The sequence below is a fragment of the Podarcis filfolensis genome (genome assembly GCF_964270895.1).
Source record: "Podarcis filfolensis genome assembly, chromosome: 8".
Lineage (NCBI taxonomy): Eukaryota > Metazoa > Chordata > Lepidosauria > Squamata > Lacertidae > Podarcis > Podarcis filfolensis.
In genome coordinates, this window is record NC_139611.1 from 43429146 (window position 1) to 43448150 (window position 19005).

At 54.7% G+C, this 19005-nt stretch overlaps 1 protein-coding gene across 1 annotated transcript; it reads left to right on the forward strand.

The window, feature by feature from the left end:
- Positions 1 to 222: 222 nt before the first annotated feature.
- On the forward strand, positions 223 to 17015 carry LOC310768130 (polycystin-1-like protein 3; the record flags this gene model as incomplete). The annotated part of the gene is made up of 31 exons (XM_083625844.1): positions 223 to 511; positions 1137 to 1226; positions 1560 to 1600; positions 1753 to 2184; positions 2663 to 2794; positions 3008 to 3172; positions 3391 to 3524; positions 4308 to 4434; positions 4560 to 4685; positions 4896 to 5124; positions 5848 to 6032; positions 6207 to 6437; positions 6749 to 6850; positions 7172 to 7350; positions 8151 to 8297; positions 8750 to 8943; positions 9357 to 9553; positions 9660 to 9828; positions 10016 to 10208; positions 11134 to 11386; positions 11729 to 11831; positions 11955 to 12098; positions 13283 to 13468; positions 13902 to 14184; positions 14542 to 14675; positions 14848 to 14972; positions 15531 to 15691; positions 15794 to 16004; positions 16120 to 16221; positions 16474 to 16605; positions 16764 to 17015. The coding sequence occupies 31 exons, from the start codon at positions 223 to 225 to the stop codon at positions 16875 to 16877; spliced, it is 5310 nt and encodes a 1769-aa protein (XP_083481970.1). The 3' UTR covers positions 16878 to 17015.
- Between the last annotated feature and the right edge of the window lie 1990 nt (positions 17016 to 19005).

Below are 19005 nucleotides of genomic sequence, written 5' to 3' on the forward strand. Positions count from 1 at the left end.
CATCCTCTTCTTTGCAAACAAGAGGGCCCATCTCCAGCTGGAGCGCCAGGTGCTGCACCTGTTCAGCCTCTGGGTGTGGCGCTGCTCTGCTCCTCTTTTCAGCAGCTCCCTCACCTGCTTTCTCAGTTCTTGGGCTGAGCGTGCACGGTGTGTGTGTGTGGGGGGGCGGTTTAGACTATTAAAGGGTGGCCCCGAGCCAGCTTGCTCCAAAGAGGGAGCGGCATGGGGCTCCCTATAGGGATGTGGCTCTGGCTCTGGGCCGCACAGGTCTCTTCGGAGGAATCGGAGCCCGCCTGCCTGCCCGTGGCAGGAGAGGACTGCTATCGGCTGCTCCGGTGGCCACAACCCGCCTTGGGTGCAGTGATTGTGTGCGGACGATCCCACGGCCGGCTCCTCCACACGTGGAACCAGCAGATCCAGGACGCCTTGCGCGACCGCCTGGACGACAGGAGCAAAACCTGGATCGGGGCTGCAGCAAAGGCGCTCCCAGAAGTGAGCCACCCTGGCAAAGGTGAGAGCGGGGCGGGGGCGCAGAGGCCCAACAGCAGCACCGCAGAAGAGGGGCAGCAGCAGCCAATTCCAGTATACTCTGCCGGGATGTGTGTGATTCCCCACTCAGCATCTCTGACTCGCCCAGACGCCAAACCCCTCAGGGCAAGACCGCCACCCTCCCTACACGAGGTGGGACCACCGTCTCCTCGTGGGGATCGAGGCGGGGCAGCAAAGCTTCTCACTTCAAGGGCTCAGCCAGGCCCTGCAGACCCTTCCCTCCGTCGAGGGACCCCGCCCACCTCCTCCCATGCCAAGCCCCGCTGCTGATGGCTCAGCTCTGCAATCTGTGACAGGCAGTCAAGGAGTGGGGAGGGTTAAAAATAATAATAATGCAAGGCCGTCCGAGGGTTTGCTATCAGGCACTCACCCTATGCAAAGGCTCCCCTTAAACCACTTGCCACCACTGGGAGACTCTAGTCTGGAGAGGGAGCGGAGCCCTACAGGGGGCGCTCAGGGCAGCCTCAGCCGGAAAGCCTTATCTTAAGAAAATCCCTCAAAGGCAAACAACTGGCGGGCTGGTGCTGAGTGTGGGGTGGCGGGGAAGAGGGATAACCGTGTCTGACGGCGGCGCCTACTCTCCGCAGACCACTGCAAAGTCCTCGTCCGGAATGGGGACCAATTCTATACCAGGAGGGAGGAGTGTGACCAGAAGCACTTTTTCATCTGCCAGTCTGGTGCGTGAGTCTGCCCGCCCACCGGGGTGGGAGTTCGTGCCCTCATTCCGCACCCGCAGGGGCTTGGGCAGGGGGCCTCCAGCTTCAAAGAGCGAGAAGGACCTCGTGGCTGAGCTGAGGATGAGGCTCTCTGGAAGCACGCCTCTGGAAGCACCCCCCACGAAGCACGCCCTTTCGAGGTGGCTGCAACCCCGGAGGCAGGGCCAGGGCCAGGCTCTCCCGAGGCGGCTGGGCTGGGCCGTCGCAGGTCCTAGAGCCATCCCTGCCGCCCCGGAAGCGCCGCTTCCATGAATCCTCCCGAGCTCAACCCCTTCTGCTCTCTGTCCGCTACAGGCCCCCCGAGGACGCCCCGAGAGACTTCCACGCCCTGGGTGGTAAGTTCCCGCCAAAGCAGGTGCCTGCGCAGCCGTCGAACAGAAACGGGCGAAGGCTCTCTAGGCCGCCCTCGCTGCGCAGCGCCCCCTGGGCTGACTGCAGCGCACCACCGAGCAGCCGGCCCTGGTGACTCTCTCTCCCTGTCTCCCAGAGAACGACCTGCCAGCATTTGACGTGCGGCCCGACGGAGGCGACGCCCATCCTCACCGAAGAGCCGACGGCGACTGCTCCTCTGAGCGCCCAGCCCTCCGCCGCGACTCCTCCGCCGCCCAGTGCTCCTCCAGGAAGCAGCACAGTTCGCCAGCCGACCACCGCTGACATCCAGTCATTCCTTGGGACCAGGCCAGAACTCGGCACTCCCCGCCATCCGCCGAGCAGCCCCAAGTCGGCATCCAGCACCTGGCCAGCCAGCAACAGCAGCCAGACTCACCCCAACTCTCAGACCTCAGCCCCAGAGCCCAGCACTCAGCCGCTGCCCACCAGCAAAACCACCTCGGGGGGTACCAAAAGCCACGAGTCCAACACCAGCCCGGACTCCTTCACCTTCAGCCCTAGAGACTTCCCCCCTGAGGACCAGGGGAAGGTAGGGAGACATCTGGACTGGCACCTGCCCCCACCCTGGTGGCACCTTGTCCAGACAGGCTCTCCTCTCTCTCCGTCCCATACCCCACACCCTGCTCCGGAGATGCCAGGAGGTGGGGGTGGTGTGTGCGTTGCAGGATTCTTCCTTTGCACCTGGAAAAACCAACGCTGAGGTGCAGATCAAAGATGAGTGTGACTCGTATGTGATTTCCCAGGGATCCAAAGTCACTTAGTGAGTGATTTCCAGACTGGTTTTGCCCACAGCAGAAAGGGGGGCAAGTGGCTCTGGGGAGGTGTGGGGGGATGTGTGGCTCCCTCCCGCCTAGCTGCCTTTTCAGGTCTTCCCCCTATAGGGTAGAGGAGCCTTCCTAGAATTAGAGATTTAGTGATAAGCTCTACTTGCAGGCTCACTGACAGCGTAATAGGGCAACCAGGCCCCCTTCTCCCCCAGCCCCTCTCACTCAGGGTCTGTCCCACAGGCCCTAGAGAAGGTGCTGCACCAGTTCAGCCAGGCTGTGCAGACCCCAGAGCACCCTATGGCACTGGAGCAGGCAGCCCGGATGCTGGAGAATTTGACAAATTTCCATGCTCTGCTCTCAGACGATGCCCAGGTACTGGCATGTGGCAGGGAGGGAAGGAGGGTGGGTGGGTGGCACCCCTCATCTAAGGGTCTGTCCCCTGTGGCCTATTCTCCCAGTCCTTGGTTGAACCAGGCTCTACCCAGGCTATGTACAGAGGCAAGCCTGCTGCTTGGCACAGCCAGCCTCGCCCTTGCACCCCCTAATCAGCCCCGCCAGATGATCAGCCCTGCCTTGTTCCTACAGGCCTCTGCCAGCCAGGCACTCCTCTCCCTGAGCTCTCAGCTACTGAGGGACCACCCTGCTAGCAATGCCTCCTGCCTAGACCTTGCATCACAGGCTCTTTTCCAGGCCCTCAGCAACCTCCTCCAAGCCTCAGGCAGCCAGACACCCAGCTTCGGCCCGCAACAGGTGGGGAAGAAAGAGGACCTGCAGGGGTCGGATGGAGGAGGCTATTCAGAAGGATGGGGTTGCCAGCTCAGGCCTGCTGCATGGCTGGGTCTCATTCTGAAGGCACCCCCTTTTGTCCAGGCCTTCCCATTGCTCTGAGCCCATGGGAAGGGAGCTGAGCTTCCCAGCTCCCCGCCCTGGCTCTGCCCAGCTCCTGACCACACCTGGCCTTTCTGCAGCAGGAACCAAAGGTCCTGGAAACAGCATTGGAAGCCCTTCCTCTGATCCAGATGGGGCTCCTGTTGGGAAGCTCCACCATGGAGGAATCCACAGTAACTGTGGTGTCTCCTGTGCTCAGCACCACCCTCAGCAGGTACCAGTCTCCTCTCTCCTAGGCACTCAAGAAGTGGGGGCGGGGGCTTGCTCAGGGCAGCTGGGGAACTGAATGAATTGTTTGGTTGCCAATTACCTATTGGAATCCTTTTGGTACGCAGAGTAAGACATTGTTCAGAGAATGCATCTTGGTTAGGGGACAGACTTTTATGAGTTACAATCTCACACACAGGGATGTTTGTAGTTAAGATAAATAATAAAGGAGTCTATTACAATATTTTTAAAATTATTACTACATTTATAACCCACTTTTTCTCCAAAAAGCTCAGGATAGCTCACAGACTTCTCCTTTTTTCCATCTTATTCTCATAACAACCCATGCAAGGTAGGTTGGGGCTGAGAGATAGTGACTGGCCCAAAGTCACCCATTGGGTTTCATGGCAGAGAGGGGATTTGAACCCTGGTTTCCCACGTCCATGTCTCGCACTCTAACCACATAGTTGGATAGAAAAGTTCCAAGTTCTAGCCTAACAAGTCTGTACTAGAGCATGGTAGCCATGCTGGCTCCTGTCTTATCTCAGAGGATAATTCTTCTTGGAGAGAGAAATGTGAGAGGAGCAGGAAGTTGTGAAACAGAGTGCAGCCTGAGAATATCAAAAGAGATAGAGAGGTGAGCTGAAGAGGTTAATGACACAAAGGTAGTCTGGGAATCTGGAGGTCTCGAACTCTGTTCTATCTGTCCTAACCTACGCAAGACCCCTCTTCTGAAAATGGAGTTGCACTCAAACTTTCAACAGTAACCCCTCTCCCCACTCCCTACCAGGTGTGACAAAGCCTCCCTGTCCCATGCCTCCTTCCACCTGCTTCAGCCAAGGGGCCTGAACGTAACCTTCCCATCCAGCTCTGCTCTGGAGCCAGTTCTGAGCCAGCACCCTCAAGTACAAGTCCAGGTAAGGTGGTAGTGGCTTGCTGCCCACTGGGTCCTTGTAGGGGGACATAGTGCAGGGCTGGCAGGGCATGGAGGTGGGGCAGAGGGCACCCCCACAGTTCTCTCTTGCTCTCATCTTCATTCTAGGTAGCCTCCTTTGCATTCAACCCTTTCCAGCACCTGGATGGGAAGCCAATCAAAAGGATGGCGAGTATCGCTCTCATGGCCAGCGAGGAGTCCATCAGTGTCCACAATCTTGCAGAGGAAATAGAGGTGAGAATGGATACTGTACTGGAAAGTTCTCTCATCAGGGGGACTCTCCTCTCTGCACCCAAGTGGCATGGAGAAGCAGCGCTGTCCAAGGTCCAGCGCTGGATCAGAGATAAGCACTTTGTGCTGTATGGCCTGATGGGAGACAGTATGTGCTCAAGGGCCAGTGGGGGGCACTTCAGGGCTGACCATGGACATGCTGTCTGCTTCCAGATTGGGCTCAGTGCTGAGGCTAGTGCTGAGGCCCCTCACACTCACTTGACTGGCAACGTGAGGAACTTTGACATTGTGGTAAACATCACATCAGTAGAGGATGCCCTGCTAGTATTGGTGGAATCCAGCACAGTGGTCCAGATCACCTTGCACCTGGGCCTCCAACCTGAGCCCAACAAGAACAGCAGCCTCCTCAACACCACCCTGCCCAGCAGCGGATGGCAAGAGGGTGAGGACTTGTTAGAAGGAAGCTAGAGGGCAGGTGCTGCTTTGGGACTTCCTATTGGAGCATCTGATTGACATCTAGGAGAATAGTGCTGGACCAGAATGGTCATTGGCCTGATGTAGCAGGTTCTTCTTATGCTCATACATACAACACAATGCTGCATGTATCCCCTTAAAAGTAAGTCTCATTGACGTATTTGGCAGGCTTCCTCAAACTCGGTCCTCCAGATGTTTTGAGACTACAATTCCCATCATCCCTGACCACTGGTCCTGCTAGCTAGGGATCATGGGAGTTGTAGGCCAAAAACATCTGGAGGGCCAAGTTTGAGGAAGCCTGCTATATGGGAACAATTTACCTCTATAAATAAAAAGGGAAAGTTGCAAAAGTATACAGATTGAATCAGGTGTGTTTCAATTATTTAATTGCCCATTAAATTCATTTAATTGCAAATTAACATGGTGTAGTGGTCAGATTTGCACTGTAGGAAACATCAATGGGAAATTTGTTTTAAATTGCTTAGTTAAATCAGCCTGTTTCTTCATTTACATAATTGACCAAATCACTTTGATTTAAATCTGTGCACCTGGGAGTAGGCACAGAGTTAGGGAGGGAGGGGCTTGAGGAGCTGGGGCCAGGCAGGACTGTGTCCCCCAGTGGGGGAATGTGTGGGTGAGGTCAGTGGGTGTGGTCCCTCTTTGCTCTCTTTGACTCATGCTCTTGCTTCAGAGGGTACCTACACATGGGTGATTCCTCCTGAGGAGCTGCAGCATCATGGCCTGGGCACCTACTACATCTCTGCAGAGGTGGCTCCCCTCTCTCAGGGCCCCTGGAACCTCTCCATTCACACCATCATCTCTGGATGCTACTACTGGTCCAGCCAGCATCAGGCCTGGAGAAGTGATGGATGTCGGGTATGCAGTAGGGTCAACCAGGCCAGAGGGCTGTTGGGCAGGCAAGCAAGCCTTTGCTTCCGTGCTGGGAGAAAAAAAACGTAGGGCAGAATGTCATGGGGAACCAAATGGAGCAGAACTTTTGGGCCTCATCCTCCTGTGTTGGTTTCTAATGCATCAGTGCCTCCCTCCCAGGTGGGCTCCCAAAGCACCCTCCACAGCACCCAGTGCTTGTGCAACCACCTCACCTTCTTTGGGTGCGTTGCCTTGGTCCTGCCACACCTGATTGACCTTCACAACACTGCAAAGCTCCTGAGCACCGTGGGCCAGAACCCTTCTGGGCTGGCCTTGCTAAGCAGCTTGTTGCTGGGCTATGGAGCTGCCCTCGTTTGGACTCGATGGAAACAGAGAACGGATGTTAAAAAGGTGAGGGAAAAGGGCAAGCAAAAGATTTATGATGGTTGTTTGGGGTTATTAGCATTTGCAGGCCAGAGACACCCACCCCCCATCTGCCCTCATTGAGGCCATTCTTGTCTGATGTGCTGAAATGATGAACAATGTAGTTTTTTCGTTGGAAATGCAAACAGGTCACGACATTTTACACCGTCTTTTTAGGGTATGAGATATTTATCCAGCAAACAGCCAAGAGCCAGACACCCTGGAAAAGTCGATTTGCTGAAGTGGGGCTTGGCCATTTCTAGGGCCACCCACCCCATGTGTGTCTCTCCCCCCTCCAGGTGAAGGTCACAATCCTAGCAGATAATGAGGCCACCGCCTGCTTCCCTTACCTGGTGCAAGTCTTTACAGGCTACCGCCGAGGGGCTGGGACCTCTGCTAAGGTAGGGGAGGGTCTCACTTCCCTGCAGGCCCACTTTGTACTGTTGATGGTACAAGTGCTGCCCATCAAGTTCCGTGACCTCAGGCACCTGCCCACAGAATCTGGGCCGAGTCTGGCAGATCTCTCCCTATCGGGGAGTGGTTGTGTGGGGTGCAGGCTTCTGTGTGACTGGCTGCATGCAAAAGCCTGTCTTTGATGACATCCTTCATGCGCTCCCTGCTTGGGCAAGGAACTGAGGAAAGGAAGCAATCCATGAACCCCACCCAGCATCCGCCCTCTTTTCCCTTTCCTTGATTGACCCCTTCTCCCTCCTTGGCTTGAGGTTATCCTGACCCTCTATGGAGCAGAGGGCCGGAGTGAGCCACACCTGCTACAGCACCCCCAGGGGCCCTCCTTTGAGCGAGGTGGGCGGGATGCCTTCCTCCTTGCCACTCAGAAGTCCCTGGGCAACCTCCATGCCATCCGCCTCTGGCACGACAACACTGGGCCCAACCCCAGCTGGTAAGTCCACGGCCCAGCGAGGGCTGAGGGTGGGGGCCAAGAGGGTGGGGTTAGAGCGAACCAGACTGCAGCTGGGATGCCAGGCAAGGAGGAGGCTGGAAGCACACAACTGGCATGGGAGAGTCCGTTGGCATCACCAGACCTTATCAGATGCTAGTAGGCAAAGGGACACTGCAGCTGGCATACCTAGTCCTCCCATGCCATGGGGTTGTGCTGCCAGGACCTGGACACATGCAGAATTCCCAGGTCCTCAAAGATACCTCCTTTCAAGCCTATACTGAAGAAATTCACAAGATCCCTGTCCAACTGTAGCAAAACTAGCAGCAGGTCAGTTGGACATTCCAGGGGAACGATGGAACTGTGGCATGTCTTGTCCCACCCAAGGTTCATGCTCACCATGTTAAAGGCCAGCTTTGGCTCCAGAGGCCACATTGTCATGTCAAATAATGCATTACGACCCACCTTTGGTCTGACCCCCCAAACATAAAGGATACATCAGGGAGGGAATACCCTTCCATCTCCAGTCTTTTCCCAAAGCTGCTGGGCAAAGAACACTTTACGTATAGGTTAACTTGGAGCAAAGCTTCCCTTGTGCTTGAAGGAAGCCACATGCAGATCTGTTTTGGCAAGGTGATGAGGGCAGAAGGAAAAGATCCCCACTGCTTCTCTTTAACCTGCAGCTCTTGAGTGATGGGGGAGTGGGGGCAGATCCCTTGGCTGCAGCTAATGGGCACCACATGACTGCTTGGCAGTGCCACCCATGTGTGGGCAAACGACTGAAAGGCCTGAGCCTCCTGCAGGTTTGTGAGGCGGCTGGTTGTCTGTGACCTGCCTGCCAAGAAGAAGTGGCATTTCCTGTGTGACTCTTGGCTGGCAGCTGACCTGGATGACGGCCATGTGGATAAAGTCTTTGCTGCTGCCTCCGAGAGGGATCTCCTGTCCTTCAGGTAAATATGAGCCCCACCCACCCACCTCCTGCCAGTTTGTGGCATCTCTGGAATGTGTTTTTGCCCTTGGGGTGTTTTGTGCCCCTGATCTACCCAACAGGTACCTTGCCTTTGACTGAATTATGCTAAGAACACCTGTGTGAAAAAGCAATATGCAGACATCAAAAAATAAAAGTCAGGGAACGGCAGGCTTTGTCCCAGAATCTGCTTGGAATGACGAATCTCAGACCCAGTGAGGAAAGTTCCTTTGACTATACACAGAGAGGGCCTTTCTCTCCCACCCATCTGGGAGTTGGGTCTTCCTTCCAGGTCAGAGAGTGTGATGCAGCTTCCAGCTCCTCTCCATTCAGAAATTAGGTGCAACAGGAAAGTTCCCACCCTGCTCCTGGCCCTTGACCCTCTCTGGCTCAGCTCAGCCCCCACCAAATACATCCCTTATCCCACTTCACCAGGTACCAGTTCTGGTCAGGGCTGGTGGACAAATTGACGCAGGAGCACCTGTGGCTGTCGGTGGTGACCTGCTCGCCCTGGAGCCCCTTCACCCGTGTGCAGAGGCTCTCCTGCTGCCTGGCCCTCCTCTGCTGCACCTTCCTCATCAACATCATGTTCTGGAGAAAAGAGGCAGCGTCCAGAAGCCCTGAGGCTGGTGAGTCAGCTGCCAGCTGGAGACTAGCATAGCCAGTGCCTTTCCTTGTCCCCTGCCCCAACATGATGCAGGTGGGTGCTGGGCTGGGGGGCAGGTGAGTGGGTGGGGTAAGGAAGAGGCTGGCTTCCCACCACTTGCCATGGCTCACAGCCCCCAAGGCAGGGCCCTAAAGAGTCCTGTATTTTTGCTCCTGTCCCCATGCTACACCTTCCATACACAGGGCTTGTATGTCTGTAAGTAGCACTGAGGATTCTAAGCTTCACAATGGAGCTGGGAGTCCCCCTCTGGACCCCACCCAGCATTTTTGGCATTGAAACGGCCTCAGCCACAGGAGTGATCCTTTTGGCCACCCCCTCCTTCTGACTGAAGGTCTCTGTCTGCCCCACCTCTCCCCCCTGCCGCTCCCGAGACAGGGCCTTTTATGGTGACTTGGCACGAGCTGCTGGTGAGTGTGGAAACAGCCATCTTCCTAATGCCAGTGAGCCTACTCATCAGCCACATCTTCCAGCTGGTCCAGCCCCCAGCCCCAAAGCCTCCAGCTGCCAGCTCCGAACTCCTGCAGACTGTGATGCCCCCCAAGCAGGTGATGCCCATCACACAAGTCAAGCAGGTGAGACCCCCTCCTCACAAGTCCCTCCAGTCAGCAAGAGGTTCTGAGCGGTCAGCCTCCGCCCTGATGGGTGCTTGGCACTCTTGCCCTGCTCTCTCCATTGCAGGAGCTGGAGGAGACCCTGGGCTTCCTCTACAAGAACAGCCTCTGCCAGTGCAGAGCCATGGACAAGTTCCCTGGGACTTGTGAGCAAGTACCGGAGCTTGTGGCTGCTCTGTGTGACCTCATTGAGTCCCACCTCCAGCACCAGAAGGACCTGGAAGGTCCCCCTCAGGGTAAGAGTAGCTTGCCTTGGCAACGGGTGCAAACACCACTCCCTTTCAGACAGAGAGTGCGCCACCCTTCCTCATGCTCTGTGCACCAGCTTGCACCTTTGGGGAGCTGAGCTGACTCAATTGGAAAGAGGAGGGGGAATTAAGGCTCTGTAGGGTGAGAGTGATGCCTCTTTGTACTTGTTTCCAGAGAGGCGCTTCAACCTCCACAGCTACCTGAGCCATGTGCTGAATGACTTGGGGACTCAGCTCTGCAGCCTGGATTTGTGCAGCTTCCCTAACCCCTATGACCATCTGCATGCAGTGGACCAACTACGAAGAGTCCAGCAGCACCTAGAGCAGCAGCAGGCCCAGCCCTGGCCCAGCCCTGAGGGGCCTGGCAGGTAGCCCCCATCTGGAAGCTCCCCTCAGCTATCTCTTCCCCACTCTCCTGGCCCCATTTCCTGGTAACATTTTGCAGAGATTGCTCTAAACCCAAAATAATACTTGGGGAACAAGATCCTTGTAAGCCACTGTGAAACTCTGCGGCATCTACTGTACACACCCTACATATGTATACAAAGAAACACACCTAGCTAAGGTCAAAGTTCCTTCCATGAAATAGCTTACAGGAAGAAACTAACCAGATATCTTCACACTCCAGGGAATGCCTTCAGGGGCTGGGTGAGGAGGCAGGTTGCAGTTACAGGAGATAGAAGCTGCCCCCCCAGGACGCACCAATGAGAATGGGGGTTGCATATGCAGCAGAGTGTTCATATGTGACCCAGAAACAGAGTGAGGCAACAGTCCAAGGTCACCACCGCAGTCGAGTTCAGGCAAGGTACAATGCAGCAAGGCAGGGCGATGAGAATCAGGAAAGAAGGCACCATAGACCTGTATTATTTCCTGCAACTAGAAGGCTCACTAGGGAGGCTTTATATACTCTTGTCTCCTAAACTACACTCAGCCACTGACTGCTTCCTCACAAGCAGACTGCTGCCTCTGATTCCAGAGACTGGCAGGGGGAGCTGTTCCACCTCCTGTTCTGACAGTTCCAGGAGTTTTTCCATCAGGTACTAACCTGGAGGGCCCCTGGATCTATAGGGTATCTGGTTCATCTTCAGAGGACTCTGCGTCTGGTCCCGTGTCACACTCAGACCCAAAGCCAGCCAGTTTTCCCAGCCCACCCAATAATGGTTTTTCTTAACTGCTGATTGCTTTTTCTGCTTGGTCTGTGGGACATTTGCCCTCCCCACTGCACAGTTCCCTCCCTCCACTGGTGTTCCCAAAGGCTGAGGTGCCATTTATTCTCCTGTCTCTGTGTCTCAGGCCCACCGGGCCCAGGAGCGAGCTCAGCAGTTTCCCACTTGAAGACCCTGACAAGGAGAGGCCGCCGTTCTCCCACTGTCTCCCCGGGAGATTCAGTTTCGCTTGCTGGCTCACAGTGGGGAGCATCAGCCTGGTTTCGGCCTTCTTCACAGTGCTCTACAGCCTTGAAATGAGCAGGGACGAGGCTGGGCACTGGGCCATCAACATCCTGCTCTCAGTGCTGCAGAACATCTTTGTAATGCAGCCCCTGAAGGTAACTTGGCCCTATCTGGGGTGCAGCTAACCTCTCCCCACACCCTTGCCAGAGCCAGCATCTCCCCTCTTCTCCCTGCCTCTACAAATGTCTTTGGTGTTCTGTGATTCTGCAGCAACCCAGCAGGGTCAGAGGTCTGCAAGGAGCCTCAGACCCCACATAAGTCCAGACTCTGGGTTTAATGCTTGTTCATCTCCCCCCCAATCTGCACTGGTAATGGGTGTAATGTTACTAACCATTCCATTTGTGGTGGGGCCTCTCCTGCATATTCTGCTAAGAGGGGCCCCAGACACCTGCCCTGTGGGGCCCCCCAATGGCAACCCTGTTCTCTCTCCTTCCCAGGTGTTGGCTCTGACCTTCCTCTTCTCACTGCTGCACAAGAGGGAGTTGTGGAAAGACAAGGGGCAGGAGCAGCAGCTCTGGTGGGCCCTGGGCCTCCTCACAGGTAATTCAAGCTCTCCAAACCCCCCTCCCCATGCCTCCATCTGCAGTGCTCGATAGGGCATCTGCCTGAGCGACCTCTGACCAAAGGGGGCCTTTTTCCTCTTGCTTGGGACTTTCCCTCTAGCAAGGGGCCTACAACTGGAAGCTTATGGGCGGAGAGACTGGGCAGACCCAGCTTACAGACCCCCTGCCCTCCAGCCAATGGTGCGGCCAAAGGAACGAGCCTTGAAAGACAAGAAGTTGTACTCCTTGATCAGAGAGATTGCAGGTGAGACCAGGCTCGAAGGCCAGTAAGGGCGTGGATGGGTTGTGCAACACTTCCTGCTCCCTCCCCACACCAAGCAGGGGTGAAATATGCTCAGCATTCACACTCCTAAGCATCAGTGGTTAAGGAAGCAAGCAAGGCAGAGAATGATACCAAGGCCTAGGTCAGAATGGTGGGAGCAGCAGTCGCCTCTAGGAACACAGGAAGAAACTACCACATACCATGTCAGAACATTGGGCTTACCTTACATTTTCATCAAAAATTTGCTTTGCACAGGTAACTACCATAGAGTTATCAAAATTTTCAAAAATAGGGGGTCCATGGCTTGGCTTTTGAAAAATAGGGGGTCCTCAGTAAAGTGGTACCTCGGGTTACAGATGCTTCAGGTTACAGACGCTTCAGATTACAGAATCCGCTAACCCATAAATAGTACCTCAGGTTAAGAACTTTGCTTCAGGATGAGAACAGAAATCGTGCAGCGGCAGTGGGAGGCTCCATTAGCTAAAGTGGTACCTCAGGTTAAGAACAGTTTCAGGTTAAGAACGGACCTCCGGAACGAATTAAGTTCTTAACCCGAGTTACCACTGTAATTAGCTAATTGGGAACCACTTCATAAACCACAATGTATACATAACTCAGTAGGTGCAGAATCTGCTCAGGACAAATTTTCAGATGTAATTTGCAACCTTTAAACTACCAGCAGGGAACATCATACCCAGGAGCATAGAAAGGGGGGTGCGGGGGGGGGTGTGGTCGCCCCGGGTGTCATCTCTGAGGGGGTGACAAAATGGCACACCGCGGGAGGGTGACACCGTGAGGCCTGGCCTGCAGTGCACCCAAGCCATGCATCTCTCCTGGGAGTGATGCAGTGGCTTGGGGCCCTGTGCTGCCCAAAATGGCAGTGTGGGGCTTGCGTCTGCCAGGCGGACTCCATGGGCAGATCACCCCGCTGCCCCCCCCGGGCGGATCACCGCGGTGCCCCCATGGGCACGCCCCCCGCTCCCGCCACTCTGGGTGCCGGAGCAGCTAGCTACGCCCTATCATACCTGCAAGCGGGTGGGTTGCTTAGATATGGATGGGATTATAATTTGGCCTGTGAGGTTGTTCCCCCCACGTCTTCTGGCTGTAGGGATGCAAAATCCAACAGGACAAACTGTTTCGACCCACTTCCCTTTTCTGACACCCAGTGCAGCTTGTGTTCCTGGCTGTGCTGATGGTCCTCAGCTATACTGAGAGAAGCCCCAATGAGTTCTATTTTAACAACGCCCTCCAGAAGACCTTCACATCCCACCTGGGAGCCATCCTTACCCCAGAGGAATTGTACGGGTGGATCAGGGTGATTCTGCTGCCTGGCCTCCATGGCGATTCTGAAGGTGAGCAGCACAAGGACCAGAGATAAAAGAGACATCCTTCTGTATACAGGCAGCCCTCTGCTTATGGGTGTTCTACTTGTGTGTGACTGCTTTTATGCGGGTCACCACAAAATGAATGACTGAATAAATTGAAACAGTGTGCCTTCCCTTGCTCAGGGCCACTGCCTGGAAGTCTCTTTTTGCTGCTCACTCACTGCAATGGGAGGGATTGTGGGGAAGGCTCGAAGCAGCAGCCTCAAGTGAGAGGTGTGCCGGGCAGTGGCCCCAGCGGCACACGCTGTATAAAATATACAAACATGGCTCTTTAGGCTTTTTCAGTGTTGCCAAAGCTGAAACCTGAAATTTACCCAGCTTTTCACATCTGAACAAACAGGTGTGCATTTGTGTGTTTTGCTTCTAAGCAGCACATTTCTCCCCTCTCTCGATCTCCCAGGTTTGGCCATGGATGGAAACTCTTTCCTTGTGGGCAGCGTGCGGCTACGGCAGATCCGAGCCCCGCCAAAGCCAGGGCCAGCTGTTCTCCCACTCCAAGAGGGAAAGCAGGGTCCCATGGCCAGCTGGGGGCCTCCTGCTGCAGGTGGGAGAGGTCAGGCGAGTGCCTGGGTCTTCCAGAATGAGAGCACCCTGCAAGAGTACCCCATCTGGGGGAAGTTTGCTCTCTATCCGGGAAGCGGCTACCTGGCAAACCTTGGCAGAAACAAAAGCTACGCCAAGAGGTATGTGGACTGGGGGAGCTGCAGAACAGGCATCAGGTCCCGAAAGCTCCAGGGGCTCTTTCTGGGCAGGTGTATCTCAGTCTCTGCCCTCTCAGTCTCTGGTGAAGCTGTGGGAGAGGCAGGTGAAAGCTAAAGACCCACAATCCTGGCTAACAGTAGTGAATATGGCATTGCTAGCTGGAGTCTGGCAGGTGGTACTTGTGGGAGAACTGATCAACTGGGCAGGGCATGCAATAGTAAACTAGAGTTGTGTTTCTCTTCCCCTGCTGCCAGTAGATTTAGGCACAGCCCTTAGAATTCTCTCCCACTGCAAGGTGGACACACAATACAACTTTTTTCTGCACCATTCCCCACCAGAACCCTTCGCTATCTGGAACGGAACAACTGGCTGGACAGAAGCACACGAGTCGTCTTCATTGAGTTTGTTGTCTACAATGCAAATGTCAACCTCTTCTGCGCAGTCACGCTTATCCTGGAGGCCAATGGGATAGGCAAGAGCGTGTAGTAGAGACAAAGGGGGCCTAGCCCTGCAATGGGCCTCTGAGGCAGGATGGCTGTCCTGGGGCTGTTGGGGAGGGAGATGGAGAAAAGGCATTCCCTCTCCCTGGGAGCCAGCCTTGCTTGCAGCCTCCGTGCTTGACCTTGTGCCTGTTTCTGTGACAGGGGCCTTGTTCAGCAAATCGGAGCTGCAAATTCTCCGCCTCTATCCAGACCTCCAGCTCGTCCTCCAATTTATCTGTGCCCAGATCACCTTTCTCCTGCTCATACTGTATTACATCTTTGTGCAGGTGAGCGGAGCCTCTGTGAGGCAGCTTAGTTGCCTTAGCCTAACACCCTCCGGATATTGCTGGACTACAACTTCCATCAACTTTAGCCAGCACTCTCAAGGTGCCTAGGGTTAGTGGGAGGTATCAGCCAGCACCAGCTCAGGGGAGCTGAGATGTGGAACCTGCAGGGGCCCTCTGGGTGCTGCTAGGCTCCCATCATTCCTGACCATTGGCTTCCTAGAGCAGTTGGGCATTTGGATTCCAGCAACACCTGGAGTGCCGCAAGAGTGTCATCCCACCTTTGTTTTAGGGCAGTGTTTCTCAACCTTGGGTCCCCAGATGTTGTTGGACTACAACTCCCATCATCCCTGAGCCTTGCTAGCTAGGGATGGGAGTTGTAGACCAAAAACATCTGGGGACCCAAGGTTGAGAAAGGCTGTTTTAGAGGGTGGTGGTGTGTGGAGGTTGCTGTATTGCCAGAGAAAGAGCATCACACCACCACTGCTCCTTCCGCTTGCCCCCCCCCTCCCCAACATGTGGCTGCCTGAGTCAAGCCTGCTTCTTCCATGGGGCCAGCAGGGCCGGCAGTTGAAGCAGCAGAAGTGGAAGTACTTCAGCAGCAAGAGAAACCTGCTGGATGCCAGCACCATCCTCATAAGTATGGCAGCTATTGGCCTTTATGTGAAGAGGCGCGTGCTGGCAGAAGGCATCCTGAAGCAGCATCGCCAAGACCGCAACAAGTGAGTGTCTACCATCTGAAACAAGGGGCAGGGGCAGACCCCCACTCAGCAGAGGCAGCTTTCACACACCCTAAAGCAAATCTCCCTCCACACCCCTGCCAGGTTCATCAGCTTCTATGAGATGGTGGAAGTTGACTCTGCTCTGACATACCTCATTGCTTTTCTGGTGGCCTTGACAACCATCAAGCTGTGGAACCTCCTGCGCCTAAATCCCAGAATGCACCTCATCACACAGACACTGCAGAAAGCCTGGGATGAGGTCCTGGGCTTCCTGCTCACACTTCTGGTGCTACTTGTGGGTTACGCCATTGTGGTAAGAAGAGACCTGCCAACTGCAGGGAAACCAACCAAGGGCGGAGGGAAGAGCCCCCCCCTTCCTGTGTCCTTATACCCCTCCCCCTACATCACCTTCACTCTCTTGCCATCAGTGCAACCTCATGTTTGGATGGAGCGTAGATGACTACAAGACCTTCTTTAACTCAGCTGTGACCATCGTAGGGCTTCTCATTGGAATCTTTAATTATGAAGAGGTGAGTGCCATACAGCCCCACTTTAGGCCGAGGCACACTGCCAGGCTGCCCTTCCAGGACACCACAGATCGCAGCAGACCCCCAGCCCCGTTCAGCTCCCAGCTCAGCACCCAGAGAGACCTGCATGGATTTCAGCTTTCTGGGTCTAGAATGCCATGCTTCCCTGTGCCCTGCAAAGCACAGCACGGCCAACAGCTCTCTGCTAAGTGCATATGTAGACACAGGGGGCATAACTGTGCTCTTCATGCTTAGGTCATTGCTGTGGACCCCGTGTTTGGCGCTGTGCTGATTGTAACCAGCGTCATCTCCATGGTGTTTGTGATCATCAACCTGTTTGTCTCTGCCCTTTTGACGACCTTCAGTCGGGAGATGAAGGCTGCCAAGGTAGGTGTAAGCCCAAGCGGCTGGTGCTGCTCATCACCAGCCACCAGCCAAGCTTCAATCAATTAAGCCTTCATGAGAAGCTGCTTGTGCCGCAGCCACTCCTCAGGATCTGAGTTCACATATAAGGCATCTCTCTCTCTCCCGGTTCATCACAACAGGCCAGCAAGGAGGAATCCATGTTGCAGCTGATTCAACTGAAGATTTCCACCTTGTTTGGAATCAAGAAACAGCCACCCTTCCCAGGAGCTTCCCGAAAGGAGCCACAGGACTGAAGTGGCATCATCCCACCTCCCCATTTGGACAGCTCTTTTCTATTCTAAAATGGGAAGGGTCACCATTTTCCAAGTATCACTAATGTACATGCTATCTTTAAGAATATCAGAGGTCAGCTGGGCTGGCAAGAAAATCTATAGGGCTTTTCTCCCACTTTTAAGCTGCCCCTCCTGCTCTTCAGCTAATTTACCATGTGATCTTGACTCAACATTACCTCATGCTACATCCTACTTCCTTTATCCTTGACACGCCTTTGAGTTGTTGGGACTAACCAAGGCAGAAATCCCCTGCTGCTGCCCTGCAGGTTGAAGAGCAAAACCGATCTTACTGGCTTCCAGCGCAAAGGCCGGTCAAGTCCCTAAACAGCAGGAGCCAGTTTCTTCTCTGCCCAAAGAGGCAGAGCAAAGGCGGGCTGTTCTTATTTATAGCCAATCCCAAATACTCAGTGGTGCACATCAATTAAGCCTTACAAATCAAGTTATTTTTCATGTCGCTGAGGAACTCGTTACCTATTGCAGGGCTTAACATCTGAGGAGACAAACAGGGAATTGTAGATTACACTCCCCTACCCAGCCACAGATTTGAAGAACTTATATGACAAAGGTGGGTCTGTTGAGATGCACAAAGGATACACAGTTTCAAGGTGAACCAGAGGGAGGAGATAGAAGGGTGGGTGGGGAAGAAGAGTGACTATTGCCCCTCCCCACCCAGAGAGCTCAGTTTGCCCAATGGGAGAGATCAAATCCATGAAAGGAATCCAATCCTGCCTTTCCTTAAAGGCAGCCAACCTCCAAGATGCAAGGATCCTTAAGCAGCCCATACCTTAATCCAGAGGGGACCCTTCAGCCTGGCCCAAGCAGAAAGCACTTGTCAGAGCTACCCTAGGTCCCAGCTCACAAAGGACCAACGCTGCTTCGTTGTTAAGTATAAAAGTCTTTATTGAAGTCCAGTTTCACTTCCAGAGCCGCAGCGCGCAGCTCTACGTCTCAACTGTCAGACCGCTGATGCTCCGTCTGAGTCTCCTCCCCCTTGACACCAATTTAAGATTCTAGCCTTGCTCCACCTTCTCCGCTGCTCCTTCCTCCTCTGGGTCCGCCTGCCCGCCGGGGTTCCGCCCTTTCTAGCCTCTTCTCCCGCTGATTCCCCTGAGCCTTCTCCCTCCCTCCGGCGGGCTTTAGGAGCTGGTTCCCCATCCGGGTCTCCTGCTGTTCCGCGTGCCTGCACATTTGAACTTGGCGCGCGCGCCCAGCCAGCAGCTTTCCTCCTGACCGTTTCACTGCTGCTGTCACTGTTTCCCCCTTCGGGGGGGCTAGCTGCAACTGACCTCCCTTCCGTTCCCCCACTCTCCGATGGAGGCGTGGTCAGCCCTGACTCCCTCTCTGGAGGAGACACTGCCCCTGACACATGTGCCTCTTCCCCCCCACTACGCTCTGGTGGGGAAACTGGTCCCGATCCTCCACTGCTGCTTTGGGGTTCCCCTCTGGCTCCTTGTTTCTGGTGCGTCCCCCCTGGGACCCCCCTTGCCCTGACCATCGGCGCCCCCTTCTGGGAATCTTCTGATTCGCTGGAGAAGCTCATGGAATCTCTCGGGCCACTGTCATACTCCCCTACGCTGCCCTCGGATTCTTCCCCTTCGCTCTCCCAATCCTCTCTCCCCAGTGCTCCTGCTCCTGATTCCCTGACAGCACTCATCCCCCTACTCCAACCTGTAAAGGTCAGCATAAATCCTACAAGGGCTAATTTCTCAAGAATGATGGCTTGACAGTTCTATCACATCACGGCAGTGAAGGACAACTGCTTCAGCACCCAGGCACTTCCCCGTGCCCTGCAGGACAGGTGGCCCACTCTTCTGAAGATGCCACTGCTGCCACCACCCACAATGTCTTGTGGGAAGCAAGTCTAAAGGGAGCCTCATAAATTCGCCTGTGGGTGGTGGTTGTGGGCTGGACTGCAGATCCTCAGGTGTGCGATCCAAACTGATAGGACTTGTTCCAAAATATAACTGCGAAGCCAAAGTAAAGGCAACACATTTGCATGCTCCTTTTTGCCAATATTTCCCCTTCCCTCAATAAATAGTTTAACTGGAAGTGTGACTGTCAGTCTGAAGGAACAGCCATGATAAGAACT